Source organism: Puntigrus tetrazona, chromosome 14 (genome assembly GCF_018831695.1).
Source record: "Puntigrus tetrazona isolate hp1 chromosome 14, ASM1883169v1, whole genome shotgun sequence".
NCBI classification, from domain to species: domain Eukaryota; kingdom Metazoa; phylum Chordata; class Actinopteri; order Cypriniformes; family Cyprinidae; genus Puntigrus; species Puntigrus tetrazona.
Window position 1 is genome coordinate 5,342,259 of NC_056712.1, and position 18,690 is coordinate 5,360,948.

Here is an 18,690-nt window from a genome sequence, read left to right on the forward strand (position 1 = left end):
GCTCTTCACGTACAGCAAACCATGGCTGACAGCTGCATCTAATGTTTGCTAGTAACTGATGTGCTGATGTTTTCTCTGAAGGTGAGGGCAAGTGGTTCAGAAACATTGACTACTATCGTCTAGATGGTTCAACGAACGCCATGACCAGGAAGAAATGGGCAGAGGACTTCAATGACACCAGTAATGTTCGGTAAAGACACTTTTCTCTTTAGAGTGCAGAGCTCCGGTCTTATTTTCTTTCTAGATGTTATCTTTAGTTTTTTTTTTGCGTTGTTCTAGTTTTGTATAGCATTATAATACTATGTATATTTATACTGTTTATTTAAAGAAGCAGCTAATCTGATGTATAGTTCACATTTCACACTTCGATTGCTTTCGAATTTACCATCTTGTCACAATTTACAAGTAAAAATAATTCTCTTTTGCTTACATGCATCTATACTTATTAAGACTAAAACAAAAGATGGATTCGTTGTTGTTATTGCTTTAAAAGCAGAACCACCGTAAAACAGTAAGAGAGCTTACAATGACAAATTAGCTTATAAAACATTTATTAACAAAACCAAATGCGATGCATGATTATGTACAGTCAATATAATTACAAGACATTTTGCAACTGCTGTGGAATCAAATGTAATTAATAAGAGTGTAACATGAGGTGAACAGCAAAGATTACAAGCTTTTCAAAATTAAACTAAACTTGCTGTCGAGGGCAGTGCTTGTTTTTCCTCACAAGAATACCAACATGTTCACTTTCTCTGGTTTAAGAAACAGTCTTTTACTTTACTTTGGCATGAAAACCATCCATCATTTCCTCAGTATTTGTGCTCCTGCTGACGTGGACAGTATAAACCAGGCTCAAACGAGTAGCATTTTTTCGTTATGCTTTCAGTTTTCATTTGATGTTTCTCATATGCTGCAGAAATGGCAGCGTTTACAAGTTAAACAACGCACACAAAATTGTCGCACAGACAGAAAAACATGGCGTCAGTCTGGAGATCTGGAGTGTTTCTGGCTTTTCCATGAAAGCACTTGTGTTCTTGCTCTCCTCAGGGGCCGATTGTTCCTCATCTCAACCAGAGCTGGTTCTCTTGGGATCAATTTGGTAGCTGCAAACAGGGTCATAATTTTCGATGCCTCATGGAACCCATCCTACGACATTCAGAGTATTTTCAGAGTCTATCGCTTTGGCCAAGCGAGGACTGTGTTTGTCTACAGGTTTTTGGCTCAGGTGAGGAATTTAGTTTCTTGTGTTTATTCCATCCGTGTAGAAGCGTTTATTCACGGACGGGGCAGTTCAGACCTGTAATGTTTTTGTCTATAGGGAACCATGGAGGAGAAGATCTATGACCGGCAGGTCGCCAAACAGTCTCTGTCCTTCAGAGTTGTAGACCAACAGCAGATTGAACGTCACTTTACCATGAACGAGCTGACGGAGCTCTACACGTTTGAGCCTGACCAGCTGGACGATCCTTCTGAGAAGAAGAGCAAGCGGGCCACACCCATGCTTCCCAAGGTGAGCAACACTTCATACCACGGCAGAAAACATATTAGGGTCCGTTTCAGTTTGTCGTGAACAGTGCTGTACAAATAAATTTGTTTCCGCTTGACATTGTTTCAAAGCATCTTACTGAATACTGAAATTTCAGTATTTTAATGATTTATGGTCACTTTAAGCAGATTAAGGTCCCATTCTAATAAAGTTCTAATTTGCTGTTCTAAATGTAATAGTTGGTAAGGTAAGGAATTGGGTAGAATTAGGCATGTAGAATATGGTTATGCATAATATGTGCTATATAAGCACTAATAAACGGCTAAAATGTCAATAATAAGCAACTAGTTCATAATTATCAATTGTTCCCTATACTGAAGTGTTACCTTATTCGTACTAAAAGTTGTATGTGTGTGACCCTGGTGCACAAAGCAGTCGTAAGTATTACAGGTTTATATGTAGCAATAACCAAAAATATGGGGCAAAATTATAGATTTTTCTTTTATGCCAAAAAATCATTAGGATATTAAAGATCGTGTTCATGGATTTATTATTTTTGATTTTTCTCTCTTTTTTTGTTTGTTTTTTTCACTCTCAGATTCCAGTTACTCAAATACTTATGCTGCCAGATATTGTCCTATCCTAACAAACCATGCATCAATGAAAGGCTTATATACTCAGCTTTCAGATCATGTATAAATCTCAGTTTTGAAGAATTGAGCCTTCTGACTGGTTGTCCAGGGTCATCAAATCACTAAATAAAAAAATATAGTTTACCTTTTATGTTTTTTTGACAGTGTGATAATTAACCAAGTATTTTAACATTATTGTAACACCAATAAGCAACCTTAAGGAAATCAAACAAGAATGATATGTCCTACATGTGTTCCAGGTGAACCCGTCTCTCACAGACACCTTTATGTTTCAATTTCTGTGCCCCTGTTGGGTCTTCGTTACTTGTATTGCTGTAGAAGCATCACGCGGTATTCCTGTGACCTAATATTAATTGCATTGAATTAAACGTGCTGAAAATGTGCCTCAGACTGCAGAATCACGCATTTACCGCTAAAGCTAAATCTCGGCCTGTGCACATTACATATTGATGTTCAGCAGGATTGAGACGCTGTTATTTACTCATGCGCCTGGTTTCCAAAGCATTCGGTCTTCCTAAAGCGATTGGAGGAGCAGTACTCAGATCTCTTCTTAATAGTCTTAATATCCCCTTCATCTCCGAGTCTGTCACAGGTGTGCAGTCGCAGGAGAGAAACCCTAAAGGTTTTACAAGACCACATCGGCCTTCAATTGTATGTCCAATCTCTCACAACAGCACACAGCTGCAGACCGCGACCTCCGTGACCCTTGTTTACTAAAGAGTTTTATTCTCCAGAACCGATGATGCCGGGCCTCCTTTAATTGGAGGCAGAGCATCCAGAACGCATCCAGCAAACGTGTCCAGAGCACACAGCTGTGCAGATATTTGTCTTGTGCACCACAGAAGGTTTATATTGGGGAAGATGCAGCCCCCCACATCTCTCTGCTGAAATCCTCAGCGTTTTATCGTGAGCTGCTCAGCTGATGTTTGAGAAGCCTGTTGTTCTTGAGAAGCTTTCATTCTGAGATGTAGCATGCAGCAAATGACTACATTTGGCCATATGTGCAGCAGAATGTAACAGGTCAGCTGTTATGGATGGAATCTGCTGTCTGTAATCGTCTGACAATGAGTCAGTCATCCCTCAAAGCCTGTAGTCATATCTCTGTTTCTCACAGTACCCCCGCCAAGTTTATGGAGCACAGGAAATATTTTTAAACCTGGCAGACCTTACTTTGTGTAATGTGTCTGCATCTTGGTCTTTATATATCATATACATAATTGATTTATTTTCTTGGAGGTAAATTATTTGCCAGTACTCAAAAATCCATTTTAATGAATTAAAGTGAATAAAGTAATAACAATAAACAGAAGAGTAATGATAAACACATTGTATTGTTTAACTGAGCCATTCTACCCTAATGCCATTATGTTGATAAAAGAAATTTGTGAATCTCGTGAAACAATGTAAACGAGTCTCTGCTTATATGTAATGGCCGGCAGCGGACAAAACATTCACTGGATTTTAGGTCCTGTTTTAAACCCCATTTGTGTAAAGTGCACACTTTTAATGCAGTCTTGTCCGTGTGCTTAAATATTACGTATTAAAATTCTAATGAAACCTGATAGTCAACATCTCTTTAAAAGCCTCCAAGATATAGGCTGTAAGTGATTCACTTTGCAACAGTTTGCTATAAACTTACTCTGATCTGGTGATAGCAGCTATTCCCACCAGTCCTCCTTACTTTCCCTGGTGTTTCTGGGAAGACTCAACCCCCCTCAGTCTAAAGCACACTGCTTCTGAACCTGTGTGCCGCTCGCTGCAGCTCACCCAAACATCATGCCATCTGTTAAGCTGATTCACTGCTTCGTCTCTGAAGTTTTCAAAGGAACACCGTAAACCTCCCCCGACCTGATGAACAGTCATTATTCCAAAACCCTTTTAGGATGTTCTTGTGCTTTTCAGAGAAACTAATTGGAGACAAAGGAAGCTAGCGGACTTCCACTCTTAATGACAAAGAAGAGTGCTGCGGCCCAGACACGAGAGCCACCCAGCTTGGGGTCTGGCCCTGCCTGGGGCTCTTTGGGGGCCCATTATAGAGCTGAGGCCAGGGCAGACTTGAGTGACACGCTCGGGTCGGTGTGTACACTTCCTGACAGTGGTCCATCGGTGGGAAAGTGGTAATTTGCTTTCGCTCCGGCTCCCCCGCCGACCGGGTCTCGCTGAGCAAAGGAACAGACTTTAGTTGGCGTAATTAGGTGCAGGAACTGCTCTTAATAATCCCCCAGATGTTCTTTAAATGAGTGGTTGCCTTCAACCCTGCATTTTTAGATATTTGCCCCAACCTAGATGAAAGAGCTGAAGGTGTGAACTGAAGAAGTTCTCACCTAACGTTGTCCGTTTAGTAAAGACGGAATGATCATTGAGGCAGGCCTGATGGACACCTGACGTCCGGCCCTGTGCCAAACATCGAGAGCTGTGCAGACGCAGACTGTTTATATCAGGGCACTGAGGTTATGTGTATAATTTGCGTGCAGCTGTAGAGTACGTTTTGCCTGGCTAAGGTTAGGTATTACAAATATCTCAATCCTTCACATTCCTCGAGCCTCTTGCCCCGGACCCCTTGGTTTCTTTGGTTTGTGCACCTGCATGTCAAACGTAGTGTCTTGTGAAATCTGAGGGAAGCATTAGGCTCTTGGTTTTAAAGCAGTAAATAAGATCTCTGTTCACCGGGATGCCCCTTTTTAGGTCATGAATGCGAAGTTGCACTTTTATTATCGAAACAAGGCATCTAAAGTTTGCCTTTTGAAAAACACTTTTCCGAAGCTCCTGTATCTTTAGCTTGTTTTTATGGCTTTAGTCTGTCACACTTCCATTTTCCTCACCCTTCACACCCTTTTTTCTAAAGAGCATACGGCAGATGTTTATGGCCATGGTAATGAGTGAAATAAAATAGTTCGCAAATATGGATTGTATTTAATATGAGGTGGCGTGATCAAAAACCTTAAGAGGCAATTGAGCTGAAATAGCTGTAAATGGGCTGAAAATTATTCAGTAGGAAGCCAAATGGCAAGAAAAAAGACTTTGTATCTTTGAACCTGATTGCGTTTTTCACACCAGTGGAGTTCATCTGGGACCGCGTCTTAAGTAAATTGGCTTTGTTTGCCAAGTCGTAAATGTATGTAGTTGAGCAGAGCTCTTAAAGTTTATTTTAATGTTCTGTTTCACCGGCAATGGTGTGTGTCGCTGTTTCAGCTTTTTAATTTAGGAGAACTTGCACCAAGAATTCTTATTGCTGTCAGCTTTTAATTGATAGCTGTTCAAGGCAATTAAAAATGTATAATGCGCAGAGCAACCGAGCAGGAAATAGTGTGTTAAGAGTGTCACTGTTCAGGCATAACAATAAGTTATACAATAAGTCTTGGCATAATAGATGGCTGATATATGTGTAATTGTGCATTATTTCAATGGTAGGGGTACATGAGGCTAAAGGCCCACCTTAAGAAAAAAATGTAATGAGAAAATGAGAGGCGTGTTCAGAACATTCTCTTGCGTTTGTTGCTGTCAAGGGACTATTTTTTTATCAGAAGTACTGCAGGAGATCCAATTTAATATATATTTTTAGTAGCCACAAAGAAATTACATTTTATTGTATGATTTGATATAGTGTTTTTAAATATAATGGCCAACATATAATATTTACCATCTAAATCTAACCATCTCATCTCAAGTCAGCCATCAATTAATTATCTTGTTAATTACTGTGTGCCTATAGTCCCAACAGCAGGGGTGCTTTTTACCCCAAATACCATATTTTACATATTTTTTCATCATTTAAAAACTTTTGCTTTATCTTAAAACTAAAAATCATAAAAAAGACCTTTATCTCAAAATGTGTTAATTTTAGCCATTCCTATGTGATACTTGCACCTACATTTTAAAAAAACATAAAATATTAGCTCAAATAAGCACAGAAAGCGCAAAACTTTGTACCGCTGCCTGTGATCATGACAAATATATAGGGCTGGGTGATGTATATCGATCAATATATTCACGCACATCAGTAAAGCCGGTTCTTTGATTAGCAGTAAATCTCCATCACCTGTTTTCAATTGGATGCGCATAATATCAATCTGGTTATGTCGCCCAGCCCTACAAATATACATGTGCATCTTAAAAAGCAAATGTTTTGGGAAGTGCTTTAGATGGAAATAATATCAAAGGGGCCTTTTACCCTGGGACACCTTTAGCCCCGTTGTACCCATTTTGCATGCTATTTATAGTAATATTGATGTGCACTTCTTAGGGAATGTCTCATTTGAATAATTGGTTCATCTTCCAACATTGGCCAGTGTAAATGTATTAAAAACGTGTTGCATCATACCTGGGTAGTAGGACATTATTCATAGTATAAAAAATTTTCAAGCTAATGGTGAAATGCACACTAAAAGTTCAAAGGAAAATGGATGCAAGTTTACTCGAGCTTAACAGTGACGTTAATGAAGGTCTACAATCCGTATTCAGAAGCATACACGTGAAACGGCAAAAAATGGCAAAGACTCACAAGGAAACAATTTCTATGCTTGTGATAATTCAAGATGTGAGAGAGCGTGGTGTTCAGACCTGGGCAGATAGACGGTTCTTCACCTGGGGCAGTCTAGCTCATGCACCTCTATGCTTTGATCAGAAGCAAAATGCTTCCTCCCCCTTTTGACTTCCTGTGGGATCCCCACTCCCCATTTTCCTGAGAAAAAAATCTGCAGTCTGCCAATTTCCCCCGTTCCCCCACCCAGCCTATTCCACAACCATGCATGGAGTAAAACGATATCCTTCTCCTAAGCCGTCATTATGCGTGGGGTTAGCTCACAGTATGACAATGCAGGAGTTCTTGTTACCGTCATTAGTGCCTTCGGTCGAGATGCACATGTAGAGCAGGTTACGGAGACAAACGAGACCACCCGCGGAGCTCCAGCCTGGAGATTAATCAGGAATCCCAGCATTCCCTGCTCCCCTGGACCACGGCTTCCCTGTCATTTGACCCAGCGGCTATGTGACCCATTTGCCCAGCTCATAATTGGACAACGTTCAGATAAGCTCAGGTCGGCCCTCTCCTGATGGCGTGCATTTGAAATGTCTCTTGCTCCACACTTCAGTTGGCCCTCTTCTTCTGCACGCTTTCGTCAAGAGATCATCTTTTCCATGCAGTCTTTTTCACGGTTGCGATGCAGAAGGGGTTCCTCACATGGCAGCATCCAGCCATGTTTTAATTTAGCCACTTAGCCAGAAATTACCATCACTCATCCAGTTGGGATTGTGGAGGGTACAGGCCAGGCCTGGCGTGATTGTGCTTGCTTTCGCCACATGTTTTTATTTTCCAGCTATCGAAGCCACTTACTGAAAAGCCTTGATGTGGACGGATCTGTAGCTGCGCTCTCCATTACGCTCGGCTGTAATGCAGAAAGCATGGCTCTGTTTTTGGTACCTGTCTCACTGCTGTTATCTTTATTTCTTGAAACAAACCTTGATCCAGTTAATCATGAACCGGCTCTTTGGAGGACGATTGAGGTTTGCTCACTTTGTTCCTCAGATTCTGTTTATCCAAACTTTTCTCTAGCAATTTGGTAAGCAGTCCTAAATTTAGAAACCTGAGGCTTTTCTTTCTGAACGTTGTGATGATTATGATTAATTTTGTTTTTGTTTTATTCCGTTTGTTGTCTCTGCTAAATCGGGTGATGACGTAACTATCACACGTTTATGTTCATGTGGTTGGGATCCAGCAGATGTTTTTGGATCTTGAAGGCATTTTAATGTAAAGCGCAGGCAAGACAAAGAAAAGCAAACAATAGCTGTAGAGTAATTTTAAACTCTGTTTGTACGAGGCCTGGATGTGAATTGCGTACTGCTCAGGTGTTGTTTTCAATAACAGTGTAGTCATGGATACCAGAGTTGCATGAAAACCTCTGAAGTTATTTTAAATATGAACACTTGGTTGGCTGTCTTTTTTTATTTTTAGCTTTGCAGCACAAACGAACCGCTAATTGGCTATTTTATTTATTTATTTGTCACGAGATAAAAGAGCTCATGTTATGAAAGCATGCTGTAACTCTTTTTTGGAGCTCTAAAACAATTTTTCAAATTAAACTGCACGAATTTGATGTCACGTGCGTACGTGCATCCACATGTGACTCATGTGATCAGATTCTGTCCATCTAGTCACTGTGAGATGAAAATGAAAAAGTAAATTGTTTTAAAGATATACAATGAAATAGAGGTAGCAAGGAATCTCTACTTCTTTTATTGTAACGTACATTCGAATGTAAAAAATTATTTTATTAAAAAAAACGAGAGAAATGTAGGGCGGGACTTGGTTCTGTGTGTCTAATGAACATGAGCTTGCAGGGGCGGGTTAATCAAGCTAAATTTTTAGAGAAATTATTTTGCACAAACTTGCTTTTAGATGTCTTAATCCTGCCCCATACCTAAACCTAACAACTAGCTTACTAACTTTTAATAAGAAGCAAATTATTATGTTATTACTAACAGCAGTCGCAGTTTGTCAAGTGAGAATTGGTCCACATACAAAAGCATGGCTAAACTAAGAAGTTAAATTGCATATAGCTTCTTTGTAATCAACATTTTTGAATAATTTAATTAAGCCAGAGCAACTTTTTTTTTCTGTATGACATCCAAAATGTCTAATTGTTAATTTTGCCAATAATTCAATCATTTCAATCATTTTTATTTATATAGCGCTTTTAACAACACAGGTTGCATCAAAGCACTGTACAGTATAATGACAGGGATGTATAGTGACGAGAGTGACCAATTTCTTATTAAATGCAGAGACGGTCTCTGTAGTCAATTCAACGATAGTCACTAGAAGTTAAGTGTCCCCAACCAAGCAAGCCAGAGGTGACAGCGGCAAGGAAACAAAACCCCATGCATACAGAATGGAGAAAAAAAAACCTTGGGAGAAACCAGACTCAGTTGGGGTCAGTTCTCCTCTGACCGGACGCCCAGCACTTAACTTCCAGTTCAATTTTAAATGCAGCTGTGTCAGGTAGTGTAAATGACTTTGTGTGTGTGTGTGCATCAGGATCTGGTGATCTGTCGACGGGCGCATCTAGGTGTTCTGGTCTCTGATGAACATAATCTCTGGGTGCTGATCCACCATCTAGTCTGGATACAAACTGTGAAAACAGATTGAGAAAGAAACAGGACTAATATTAGCGTAGATGCCATTCTTTTTACGATGTCACAAGTACATCGTATTTTAGGAGTAGTGTTCCCGGTTCCAGCAAATCTAAGTAATGCAGCCTAAAAATCCTTTAACGGATTTGAATAATAAAAGGTGTGTTGGTGTGTTATGTGTAGGCTAAGTTAAAAAGATGTGTCTTTAATCTAAATTTAAACTGGCAGAGTGTGTCTGCTTCCCTAACAGAGTTAGGGAGATTGTTCCAGAGTTTAGGTGCTAGATAGGAAAAGATCTGCCGCCCGCAGTTGATTTTGATATTCTAGGTATTATCAAATGGCCAGAGTTTTGAGAACGCAGCGGAAGTGCAGGACTATAATGTGATAAGAGCTCGCTCAAGTATTGAGGAGCTAAACCATTCAGGGCTTTATAGGTAATTAATAAGATTTTAAAATCTATTCGATGTTTGATAGGGAGCCAGTGCAGTGTTGACAGAACCGGGCTAATATGATCATACTTCCTAGTTCTAGTAAGGACTCTGGCTGCTGCGTTTTGGACTAGCTGAAGTTTGTTTATTAAGCGTGTAGAACAACCACCCAATAAAGCATTACAATAATCTAACCTTGAGGTCATAAACGCATGAATTAATATTTCTGCATTATTATTGTGGTAATTGCGATTATTGAGGAGTACATCTTTGTGTGTTTTCATGAGGGATGTTGACCCATCTTTCTTTGACCCTTTCTCCTGTCTCAGGATCCTTTCCTGGCAGAACTTCTTCACAGCTACAAAGATCATATCGTCGGCTACCACGAGCACGACTCTTTGCTGGACCACAAGGAGGAAGAGGCACTAAGTGAGGAAGATCGCAAGGCGGCCTGGGCTGAGTACGAGGCCGAAAAGAAGGTACGTAACCAGCAAAGACCTTTACTATTATACACATGTAATAACAACAGTGTTTTCTATTAGTAAATACAATGTTAGAGTTTAGCCATATTTCATTTTTTTCCCAATATTAAAAAAAAAAAAAAAGGTTTGTATTTGGCTGTTACTGATTAGCTGTTAAAGAATCTTGAAGTCGATGATTATTTCTTAAGTGATGCACCACACCTGCTGAATAATACTGTGAAGTGATATCATAATAAGAAATGAACCCACACTTTAAAGAATGCCATGAGAAAGGTCTAAGTGTATGCATACGTGCTTGCATAAAACTCCTTGAAAGCTTCAAAGAATATCTCCTTGTAAAACATAAACAATCTTTATTTAGGCCTACATAAAACCAGTGGGAGCTACCAGAAAGCTATGCTGCTTGGGAGATGCCTAGAACTATAGAAGCACATCTTTTCTGAAGCGTCTAATTGTCGAATCAATACCTTCCATAGACACAGTGAAGTTTGCATGTCTGTGGCTGCAGATTTTTTATTTATTTTTTTATCCTGGATTCCTCTGTAGTATTCAAACAATCTGAGTCATTGTCTTCAGGTTAGAGATCTTCGTCCCCGGCCAGTCACTTATTACTGGGGTTTTTTTTGTTTTTTTTAATTGTTGCTTTTTTTTGTGGGGGGTAAGTGACTTGTTGCCTTCTGGGTCTCTGACTCTGCAGTTGAATTTAATGACAAGTGCCTTCTCTCTGTTCAGATTCACTGCAATTATTCCTCGTGCAGTCACATAGTATCTAGAACTATCCCTTGCCAAACAATTCTGTAGTCAACTTTCTCATTAGTAAACTGAATCACAAACATTGTCCGTCTGACGTTAATGCGAGTAGATCTGCAGTACAGTTAAAAAAAAGCACAGACTGATCCCTTTTTTTTGAACACCAGTAAAAACAAAAATTAAAACGAACATGGAAAATATCACTCTAACTTTAGTCCCCAATACAGGAGCAGATACCTGCTGGGACTCACTCAGCTGTTCTACTGAGTATTGAGACATGGGATTAGATGTGTGTGTGCTGGTAATTCATACCATATTGACACAGTTTCTGCTCTACATGTAATCCGTCTCCTAAATTTCATGTTATTTTTTGGCAAGATGTTTTAAATATTACGCTTAAATCAAACTAATTTCATCAGTGAATCACTTGGCCGTAGCTATTATATGCAATGAAAAGAATTCACCTGCTTTTGATCATCTCGCTACAGTCATTTGTGTATGTTAAGATTGAAGAACTTTGTCTAATTTGGTTGCCTAAAATCATTAACCATGTCAGAGCCGTTAAAGTGGATTTTAAGCAGTCGCTTGCAGTGATTAGAGGGCCCTATCGAGTTCTCCTCAGGATCTAGTTGAAAACAGGCATTCGGCGGGCATCGCATTTTAAATCCAGATTAAAAGAGGGTCCGTTTGAATGGTCTGCGGCACAGCTGCGATCCTCGCCGGCGTCTCTGCAGCACACCTGCTCGTGCCAGGTCTGAACACCGGACACTCAGCTGTGGAGTGTGTTTACGAGCTGCATGCACCAAAGACCCAATTAGAGGGTGGGATTGGCCGCATCTGCCTCGGTAGCTCATTTACACACAAACACAGCCATCCTGCTGACCTTCAGAGGGAGAACGTTCTGTTTAGAGCCGTAAGACAAACACAGCTTGGGCAGGACCCTAACAGAGGTTCACATGGGTGCACATCAGGATTTTTTGGATCCTCCAGCGATCTGTCGGCCGGGAATTATCGTTCGGCGTGCGCCTTTGCCAGATCGCAGACCAATCATGTCAGAGTCGCAAATCGAGTGGAAAATGAAGTCCAAAAAAGCAATGCTTTGATTACCCTGCAGCAAGTGCTAGTGTGACGATGGAAGGCTGACTCATCTGTCAGGCTGAACCTGATTTGAAGATTATTTATAATTGGGATCTTTTCTGTGTGACTTCATCTCGTAAATTGAAGTTTCTCTGGTTCTTTCCGACTTATGGACCCGCTCGTCTGTTGTTTCAGGGGCTGTCCATGCGTTTCAACCAGCCGTCCTATTCTCAGATGGGCATGGGAGCGGGACCGAACTCTTACTTCCCCTTCAACGTGGCTGCTTTGGCCTCCATGAGCAACCAACAGTTGGAGGTAAGTAATGAGCTCCACATGCTCTTTCACATTCCTTCAGCCGGCAGCTAATTGTGACATGCGTCCTCGGGCACCGACATTTGGCTTGTGCTCTGCCAGCTGCTGTTTACTTGGGGTGGGGGAAAAATCGATTCACTTCACCATCGTTATTCTTTTTAAACGATTTAGAAATCGATTGGTTTACCTCAAGATTCATATTTAAACATTATTTAAAATACTTAAATTTATTCATACTTAAGTATTTTGTTTTTCTTAACATTTTCATTCTGGGCTGAACTAACCCTCTGTCATCGATTACAAACCCGTTAGACCTTCGTTCGTCTTCAAAACACAAATGAAGATATTTTGGACGATATCTCCAGCAACACAATGTGATCCAGATCCAGAAACGCAGAAAATACATTGGTAAAACAGTCCATGTGACATCAGTGGCTCAACAGTTTTGCGACGCTATAAGAATACTTTTTTGCACAAAAAAACCCAATAATAACAATTTACTATTAAGTTGTAGTTAATATTCTATTAATTTTCCTTCAATAAATTCTTAATTTGCTGCTTATAGTTAGTAAGGTAAAGCTTTTAAATAGACTGCAGCAAGTAATGTTCTGATTCACATTATTTTTAGTTCAGGATTATGAGAGAATCGTGATCTCTCAAAAATCGTACAAAATTAATAAATAAGAGTGTCATTTTCAATTTATCCCAAATCGTGCAGTTCTATTAAACATGACTATAATGGTAAGTAAAAAAAAAAACATAGCACTTGTATTCATTTCAGAGAGTATTTTTACCAATTTTGTTGCATTTTATATTCATGTGCAAGTTCAGGGTTTTTATAAACTGTGTAACGCTCCTCAAATAACAAAAACAATTAATCTTTTTTAGTATTACTCATACCGTCCTCTTTAAGTGTATGATTAAGTATTTTTGTCTAACAAAAATAGTAATAAATTGTAATACTGTATTACAACAGTATATGTGTAGATATAGAATTGGCACAAAAGTATGGAGATATTATTGAACTGGCAAATTATCATCCCATCCGTACTGTTTATAAATGCTGGTTATCTCTGGGGAAACACCAAAGGCAGAGATGTTTTCTTGCTAGGTTTGATTCTTCTCGTCTAGTTTCTTCTCACAATTTTTTCTCTCTGCATTGAAGGATTTGATTAACCAGGGTAGGCAGAAAGTGTTGGAAGCCACTAACGCTCTGAAGTCAGTGCCCAGGGAAGCTCTGGAGGACATCCTCGCGCAGGTGGTGAGTGACCGGGGAGAGGGACATTTCATCGGAAAGACCCCGATATCCTCAACACGCTGTTGTTTTTCACTCTTCGCTTAGGGGTGAAAACAAGTTTCAAATGCTCTAGCGGCAATTTAGTGTTAATGAACACCCTGAAGAGGTGCATGAGTAAATGTTGAGTGCTTTCCTCTCTTTAAGCAAATAAATGCAACTAATTGACCGCGGTGAGAAAGCAGCAGTTAAGAAAGCATCCAATCATGGCACAGCTCTGCAATTCAGCACTCCAGTCAGGTTGTGATTATTAATGTAACGACATGCAATAGATTGCTTTAAAGCAAGCGGCTTTACAGTATAAGCATGAAAAACATTGATATTGTCAGCCCTAGTTTCTGTTATAAAGCAGCTCTCCAGGGTGATCATGTGTTTTAACTTGTGCCTGAATGAACAGAAGAAACGAAACACAGTATCATCTACCTGATAAAAGAAGGGGTCTTCCAGAAACTCTTTATTTTGGTGTGATTTTGTTTATGGCATCAAAAGTCATGTTTTTCATTGGACCAAAATAGTAGTTTGACTGCATTAATTAATACACTTTGTGCTACAGGCATGAATGAAACTCTAGTTGGGTTCTGTAGAGTTTTAAAATCCATATCCTTTGAGGCTTGACGTGTCATCAGCATTAATGATGTTCTGAACGACTGCTAGATGTGTTTGCGTGAGTGTGATGAGCGTGTGAGTGTTTGTTTGTTGAGGTCTACAGGATGTAACAGGTGTGTTGTTTTTGGCAGTGGAAGGAGAACCCGAGTTTACCCGAGGCCCAGGTTCAGTCCATGGCTCTTGGGAGGCAGGCCGGCTACGAGATGGAAATGAAACACAGGGAGGCTGTTTACCGTGATGTCCTCGGCAAGCAACAAACTGTACGTCATTATTTCTCTGGGTTTAAGGGACATTAACAAAAGGGATTTTACATCTGGGCACCCTGTTGCTCCCCTTTATTCAACATTTGTCAAAAATAATAAAAACTTAAGGAAGGGATTTTTGAGGGTCTCCTTGATCAAATGTAAAAGCATAAAGTTTAAATGTTGCAATAAGGCCTCATGTTGTTATTTAACTTAAAAAGGCTGGTAAGAGTGAATAGTTTACAATAATAGATTAAACTACATCTGGCATTTAGAAATACAACATTAAGTAACAGCAAAGTAGTCTATTTATATTGGGTTTTTATATCTTTAGCAAAATCAAATGTCTATAATTGCTGTTTCTTTGTTCTGATTTCATCCAAATGTACCTTTTTTATGATTTAGGGCTGGTTGATTATATATTTTTTTTTTACTTAAATCTAACTACAGTGTGATATAAAGTAACTTTTTTTTATTAACCTTCTAGTTAAAGAATATTTTATTCCAAGTGCACCATGTGACGTTGTTAACATGTTGTAGATGTTCAACAAATCAATTAAATATTTTTGCTGAAAATATGCATGAACTACAGCATCTTGTACAAACCTATTTCATATGTTCAAAAATAATGTTTTAAATCTCAATTCTCAATTTCAAAAGTATAACACCAGTAGATTATTATAACCTATAAATAATAAAAAATATGGGCACATTTTAATGTTGTTCATATCTCTTAAAGACGTCAAAAGATGTTCTTGCATGGGAAAAACTTATCATAGTTTTTGTTGGATATCAAAATATGTTCTTGATTGTTATTAAACAACGCGGTGCATTTGTAGACGCTTCTGTTGGAGACCCTGCTATTGCATGATTTTCTAAAGCCAGCTACAGAAAGTTAACATCGCTTCTCTGTGTCTTCTCCAGCTGATGATGTACGTGCAGAAGGTGATCGCCAACCGTAAGGTGCAGGAGCAGCAGCTGGCCTTGGCGAGACAGGGTCTGCTGCTCAACCAGCTGGCCATGCAGAACGGTCTTACTGGCCCCATGAATCAGATGGACCTGCTGGGGCTGTACCAGCAGCTCGGGCGCTCCAGGGCCTCCCCTCCCCGCAGCTGGGCAAGAACCCGGGCCCGTCTAAGGGCCTGTAGATGCCTCTGCCCAGCCTCGGCCCCTCGGTGTACTCACAGCTGGACTGATGCAGCCAGAACACCTACTTGAGCTCCTCAGTAACGAGGGGGCATCCTGAGACTTTGTTAAAGGGGTTTTTTGGCAGTGCAGTTTGTCATTTTGTGTATATAGCCTTAATGTTATTCAAGTTTTTTTTTTTTTTTTTTTTTTTTTTTTTTTGTTTTACTCTCTCACGTATTTAAGATTGAAGAAGATATTCTCCCCAGATGCTTTTAGGCATTGCAGGTTTCTTTCCCCTTGAATAAGGGCTGTGCATATATAAATAATTATATTGCAAGGAAAGCAGCGTGATTGAGGAGGGACCATAGTGATTCTGTTCTAGAGCCCCCGTAAATACTATCTGCGCTAATATCTTCCTAGTAGTGGATTGTCATCGGTACTGTGCTAGCCAGTGCTCCAGAGACACTGCAGCGGACACCTTAAATGTAACGTCAAGTCAAATGGCCTTATATCAAGCAGCTAGATCTCTTCTAATGTTTTAAAACCCCTTTTTCTAATCTGCTTTTAGGTATTTAAACTTGTTGTTGCTAATCATGCTATGGAATGTCTGTGTTGTTAAAACTGCTTGCTGAATTCCTCCGGACTTTTGTAACATCAAACTTCTCGTTGTAGTGTTGCCTAGCATATTGTTGTGAGAACTGTTCATAATTTCTTTTTCTGTTGTTTATTTCTTTCGGTTTCTTTTCCCCACTGGCGTTGGGATCGTGGCCGAGTTGGCGCGCGGCGGGAGTTAGATACATGTTTGTGTGGTTTAACTGAAGTTCAAACCTGTTCTGATGATATAATGATGCTAACGCTTTCCTTATCAGGTTAGTGCTCAGGCTGTATTGTTCTTTTCTTGGGCACATCTCCACTTCGGATGCTAAACTAGATGTTTTTCATTGGCGACCATAAGCCCTTTGATATCCACAGGGTGTCATTCAGAAATGTAGAGGAACTTTTCCCCTCCTGAAAATGTTCTGATGTTAGCATATACACCAACAACTTCTGCCATTAATATGAACTGCTACTTAGTATTTAATATCACATTTAAATAAAGTGACCAAAAGGATGAGTTACATGCAGGTCTTGGCTTGTGTTTTGTTTTTTGGCAATTTCTGCACAACTACTGGCAAATATGATGGCAAATCCATGTCCTGAATACTCCAAGCCAACAAAGGGAGCTTAATTATTTGAAATTTCCATGTTTTTGAATATAAATGATTCTGAACAATAGTCATGAAACATTTTAGCATTTTAAACTTCTGTCAATGTTTATATATATCATATTTATATTGCATAATCTTCAATTTCATCAATTTTGGGAATTGTCAAGAATTCCGTTTCGTTCCATTTGCTACTTCGAGACGCATTGCTTATAGTAGCATGCGTTGTGTTGTGTTAAATAAATGGGGTTCTTGGCTTATACTTCAAGCTTGAATGCTGTTTGGGAAATTTACTTACGGCTTTCACTGTTTGAGTATTTGCTTCTCTTTTTATTTAAACTTAACTTACATGCAGTACCTAACTATATGTTGGCAACCTTGAACTCTAGACAATGGTTTTACAGATGCATACTGGATATAGTCATTTCTTATGCGTGTTAAAATGTGCCACTCCCTTCCCATGATGAGGTCACCAGAAGACAAGAGAAACTACTGATTTAAGCCAATAGTAGGAAGTTGTGGTTTTGAAGAACTAGTGAGTACTCCAACTCATTATTTTCGCTAAATGTAACTGAGTGAGACCGTATCTAAGATCCGTGACAGCAAAACCAAATTTCAGATGCGTTTTCTCCACACAGCTCTTAGCTTTTACACCCTGAGAATCTATCTCCTGCCGTACACCCCATTCTTCCCCTTCACTCTTTCATCTGCTGTGTCGTTTCTACTGCTTGCTATTATTTTCATTTCTTTAGCTGCCAGGGTTTTTCTCCCCCTCTTTTCCATTCGCCCCCTCAAGCCCACGTTTCCCCCCCGAGGGGAGCTTGCATTCACAGCTTGCAGAAAGCTGCCAGAAAAGAAACATTACAACTATTGCAGATGTTGAAATGTTGATCCCATCCTTGGTATGCCCAGATTACCACTCGGCTAGCTTTGCAGCACCGGGCAGCTGTTGCCCCATCTATCCTCCGATGTTAAAACCTGCTTCCGTTCACATGAACATGCACTATACGCTTCTTCAAGCGTGCTGGCTGCAATGCCTAGCTATTGATCATCTGAGCACGAACGAGCCAAGCATGTTGTCAGGCATCGGCGGTGGGTGGGGTTGTGAATGTTTGTAAATCTGGATTGTTCTGTTCGTTTCTGATGATGTAAGTTGACTGAAACCCTATAGAAGTCCATTCAGGGCAACATCAGTGCTGGTCCAAATCTTCATTCAATCACCAAGGGAGTTTTGTGCTGCTGTGATTTAGAATGCATCGGATTCACAAAGAAGCTCATTAATAATAGTACTACGTATGTTATCACTATTATATAGGTAACTAATGTTGTTGTGCTGCAGGCTTTTTAACAGGTTTGACGCCCACCAGTGCAACACATTCTCTCGTATTGTTTCGCTTTCTGTAGGGCGTTGATTTATGCCTCTACAGACTGCTCAGGGAGAACTTTCCCACAGGTTCTCCGAGCCAAGAGCTGTCTTTTTACATCATCAGCTAACATCCACATCTCTGGAGAACTGGATTATTCTGTGAATGCTGCTGTGATGTTCTGGAATTTACGCTGCACTAGATAAACAACATTTCATAGATTGATTGACCCCTTACATGAAGGTTTTCTAAAAGTATATTACATGTGCTCTACTTTGAAGACGATATGAAGGCAGAATCCACACTAGAAGCTAAATGTTTTGTTTTTGTAATTTTTTTCTGCCTCTGAAGACGATTTTCTTTGAATGCCCGGTTTTATTTGCAAATACGGTACATGATATTACAGATGGATAACATCATGGTTTGACTCTCACAGCATTTAGTGTTCCTGTGTTGGTTAGCAAAAATTACCTTTTATTCCATGACAGTACCTTCATAAACTTTGTGTGTGCAGTCAAACTCAGTCAGC

The 18,690-nt window shown here is 39.8% G+C and overlaps 1 protein-coding gene across 1 annotated transcript in view; it reads left to right on the forward strand.

Moving 5' to 3' along the window:
* The window catches only part of atrx (ATRX chromatin remodeler), a 40,815-nt gene extending 24,103 nt beyond the window's left edge, over nucleotides 1–16,712 (forward strand). The window contains 9 exon segments of the mRNA XM_043256836.1: nucleotides 82–190; nucleotides 1,054–1,231; nucleotides 1,325–1,516; nucleotides 10,031–10,180; nucleotides 12,206–12,325; nucleotides 13,488–13,583; nucleotides 14,354–14,482; nucleotides 15,389–15,548; nucleotides 15,551–16,712. Coding sequence (XP_043112771.1) covers nucleotides 82–190; nucleotides 1,054–1,231; nucleotides 1,325–1,516; nucleotides 10,031–10,180; nucleotides 12,206–12,325; nucleotides 13,488–13,583; nucleotides 14,354–14,482; nucleotides 15,389–15,548; nucleotides 15,551–15,612 — 1,196 coding nt within the window. The 3' untranslated portion in view covers nucleotides 15,613–16,712.
* Nucleotides 16,713–18,690: the final 1,978 nt, after the last annotated feature.